We start from the raw sequence: 4091 nt of genomic DNA, 5'->3' as shown, positions 1-4091 counted from the left end.
CTCTCACTCTGTTGATTCTCCCCCCTTAAAATGAAACAAGTATTTTCTTCGTCTCTGTCTGCACAGAGAAGTCTAAAAGGTGTTCAGAAGCAACAGCAAGTCGACTGATTGCAGCTCACACAGGAAATCCATCTCCACGGCCATAATCTGGCTTTCCAAACATAATTGGGCTTTTTGGCTTTTTTGAGCGTCCTGTTTTCACGAATGCTTGCTTTGGGGGATGCCCATGTCACGAGATACCATTTATTATCTTCTAAAAGAATGTACCAGGAAAAAGGATCTTGTTGCTGGCAGGCAAGTGCATTCGCTTATGGTTAACAATGGATTAGATTATGTGCCTGTTTTAGGGGACCACCTTATTCGTCTGTTTGCATTGTCTGGGAGCTTGCTTGAAGCAAATCTCGTATTTTGCAAGGTTGCACAACCTAGTATTTATACTTGGGGTGCTATCATCTCTGCACATGCCACAGTTGATAAAAGTAAGAGGGCCATTGAATTATTCCACAGAATGCAAGAGGCAGGGATAAAGCCAGACGGCTTAATATGTATGTGTGTCTTGAAAGTATGTGGTTCCCTAGGAGCCTTAGGACAGGGCAAGCTGATATATGGCCAGATCACCAGACTTGGTCTTGATTTAGATCTGGTTGTGAGAAGCACCCTTGTTGACATGTATGCAAAATGTGGGAGCATACATGAGGCACGCAAAATATTTGATGAAATGCCAAACCGAGATCTGGTGGATTGGTCAACAATGATTGCAGGATATGCCCAGCTAGGACACGGTCTTCCTGCGCTTGAACTATTTGAGAAAATGCTATTGGACAGTCTGAAGCCAGACAAAGTGACTTTTTTGTGTGTGCTGAAGGCATGCAGCAGCATAGGTGCCATAGACCAGGGCATGCTAACGCATGGAATGGTAGTCAGAACTGGGGTTGAGTCAGATGTTGCGGTTGGCAGCGCCCTTGTGGACATGTATGCTAAATGTGGGAACTTGGAAGAGGCTCGCAAAGTTTTTGATGAATTGCAATATCGAAATGTGGTCTCATGGGGTGCTATGTTTACAGGATATGCAGAGCATGGGAAGGGCCTTCTTGTTCTTGAACTTTGTGAGAAAATGCATCAGGATGGCATGTTGCCAGATAAAGTGATATTTTTGAGCATATTGAAAGCCTGTGGCAGTATAGGAGCCGCTGGACGGGGTATGCTTATACATTACCAAGTTCTAAGAGATGGACTAGATTCAGATATGCTGGTTGGGAACACCTTAGTTGATATGTATGCTAAATGTGGCAGGCTAGAGGAAGCACACAAATTGTTTGATAAATTCCTAGTCAGAGATGTGGTGTCGTGGAATTCTTTGATTGCAGGGTATGCCCACCATGGATATGGACTTCCTGCACTAGAACTGTTTAGGAAAATGCAGCTTGAGGAGATAAAGCCAGACAGAATCACATTGTCATGCATATTGCAGGCTTGCGGCAGCATAGGAGCAATAAAACAGGGCAAATCAATACATGAGCAGATAAAGAGGATTGGACTTGGATGCGATGCAGTGATTGGAAGCACCCTTGTTGACATGTATGCTAAATGTGGCAACCTAGAGGAGGCACGTAATGTGTTTGATGGGTTGCCAAGTCAGAATTTGGTATCCTGGAATGCAATGATTTCAGGATATGCCCAGTGTGAAAATGGACTTTCTGCCCTTGAACTGTTTGAGAGAATGCAAGAGAGTGAGGTAAAACCAGACAGCATTACATTCTTGTGCATTTTGAAAGCATGCAGTAGTATAGGAGCCATAGAGCAGGGTAAGCTGATACACAGTTTAGTTGTCAGATGTGGGCTACAAGAAGATTTGGTAATTGGGAGTGCTGTTGTTCATATGTATGCCAAATGTGGGTGCCTAGAGGAGGCTCGCAAAGTTTTCAATGGATTGAAGAATCCTGATGCGATGTTATGGGGTTCAATGATAGCAGGATATGCTCAGTACGGTAGCTGGAGGCTGGCTGGACAATGCCTTGAGCAAATGAAGAGAGAAGGCTTGAAGCCACTCAGTACTACTTACACAAGCATCCTTTCGGCCTGCAGTCACGCCGGCCAAGTGGAAGTAGGCCAATTCTACTTTAATTCTATGATGTTGGAGCATGGAATCACACCTAGTATTGAGCACTTCAACTGTATGGTTGACCTTCTTGGCCGTGCAGGACACTTAAGTTTGGCAAAAGAATTTTTGCACAAAATGTCTGTCCCAGTCAATACTACCAGTTGGATGTCTTTGTTGAGTGCTTGTAGAACTTATGGTAACACGGAGCTTGCAGGTTATTGCTGTAATCAACTTTTCCTCTTAGACCCCAACATCCCTGCAGGCTTTGTACTCATGTCAAACATTTTTGCAGATGCCCACATGTGGGAGTCTGTTCAAAACACTCAAGGCAACCGAAAAAGGACAGCTGCATGGAAGAAGGCCGGAATGGCCTGGACTGAGATTAATGCCAAGGTGCATCAATTTATTGTGGGGGATGAAATCTGTCGACAAAATGACAAGGCTGTTGCCACGTTGGAGAGTTTAACAAGAGCACTAAAAGAAGATGGGTATGTGCCACAACTGGACCTAGTACTGGTGCAAGAACATTGGGATAGGGAGAAGGAGAACCATGAAGTGCTTCCTGTTAGAAGTGTCACTGGGACAAGGGGTCAGGGCACATAGGAAGATAGGGTTACCTGGGATTGGAAATTGTGCACCTAACTGTAAGTTTTTGGAGGACTGGTTGCTTCTGAAAGTGGAGCAGAAACTGCCGTGATGGATGACAGCAGGTATGCGTGGCAGAGGGCTGCAGATACAGCACATGGAATGCACTGCCAGGGCCTATTTGTAGGCACGGCAGTTGTTGGGGATTAGGGTCCGTTGTCCCACCTGTAAACCCCCACATGAGGAGAGCACAGGGACATGGTGCCAATATAGAATGGGGGGGCATGAGAGTCTATTGTGTGTGCATCAAGTTTGGATGCCACATGGGCAGGTGTAGTTGGAAGGCATCTTCCACAGGACAGCCACGTGGGAAGCACTGTAGGCTTCCATGTGGGTTGTCACATGGTGCACCGTTAGAGGTGGGCAGGATCTCTGAAAAAGGCTAATCTATAGGCTGGTACTGCAGGGCTGGTACAGCAGCAACAGTATGGAGCATTTGCAGGGCTTCCTGGAGCATCTGCAAGGTGCATGGTCCCATTATGTGGCGGCTATGCAGGATGACAGGAGATTTTGGCAGACTGCTGCAGAAGAGGCTGGCAGAGTCAGCACACCAAGGAGTTGCAGTAGAAGTACAGGCAGCAAAGCACAGCACAAAGGCTGCAGAAAAGCCTTAAATAGGCATGAACAGGTTGGCAGATCCACGGACTGGGTTGGCCCAGTCTGTGGCAGATTGGTTGGCTGGTAGGTCTATTGACAGACTGGTGGGTAGGTCTACTGACCAAGTTGGCCAGTCTAAGGGGTTCCCAGGCCTCTATAAAAGGCCCCATTGTGGAGGGCGTTTGGCAGTTAATGAGTTCAGTCTCTGGGCATACCCACCCTACTCCATTGTGCAGGTCAACAGTGTATTGGACAGCAGAGGAGTGGAGGAATGCAGCAGCAGAGGTTCTCACCAGTTCAGACTTGAATTAGTCCTTACCTCCTGGGACAGATCTCTTGAACAACACCCTCTCACAAATGTGTGTAGGTATGCACCCGTTGATTGGGGGGTATAAGTGAAGGAATCTGAGGATCAGAAGGATGTGTTAGGAAAGATAATCTAGTGGCGGATACAGATGACGTAAAAGAATGGATGCTACTTCGTTAGTAATGATCATCAGTGGCGACTGTAGATGCGGGGCTTCCACACGTTCAATTGGCGGAGACCTCACCTGATGCATGGAAGATTCTGAAAGAGTTGTATGACTACTGGTCGCATCGTAATGCTTCAAAATCAGCTGTTCGTGCTGGGTACGGAAGAAGGTGACCAGGTGAGTGATAATCTAGTCAAGCTAAAAGTCTTAAAGGATCAATTGGCTGTTGTACGGTCATATGGTGGACAGTGATCCAATGTTGATAGCTTGAGAGA

General features: G+C 46.4%; 1 protein-coding gene across 1 annotated transcript; it reads left to right on the top strand.

Annotated features, from left to right (window-relative positions):
* Nucleotides 1–226: 226 nt before the first annotated feature.
* LOC147896975 (putative pentatricopeptide repeat-containing protein At3g01580) lies at nt 227–2704 on the top strand. The gene has a single exon (XM_087381190.1). The coding sequence runs from the start codon at nt 227–229 to the stop codon at nt 2702–2704; it is 2478 nt and encodes an 825-aa protein (XP_087237316.1).
* The last annotated feature ends 1387 nt before the right edge of the window (nt 2705–4091 follow it).

Source organism: Dipteris shenzhenensis, chromosome 11, assembly GCF_047967505.1.
Source record: "Dipteris shenzhenensis isolate YYH24624 ecotype China chromosome 11, Dip_SZ_1.0, whole genome shotgun sequence".
Lineage (NCBI taxonomy): Eukaryota > Viridiplantae > Streptophyta > Polypodiopsida > Gleicheniales > Dipteridaceae > Dipteris > Dipteris shenzhenensis.
The sequence above is the reverse complement of the archived record's forward strand: the minus strand, read 5'-3'. Positions and strand labels throughout refer to the sequence as shown.

What these genes read in the sequence shown, in the direction of transcription:
- LOC147896975 (XM_087381190.1), top strand. Translation starts at nt 227, where the DNA reads ATGTCACGAGATACCATTTATTATCTTCTAAAAGAATGTACCAGGAAA.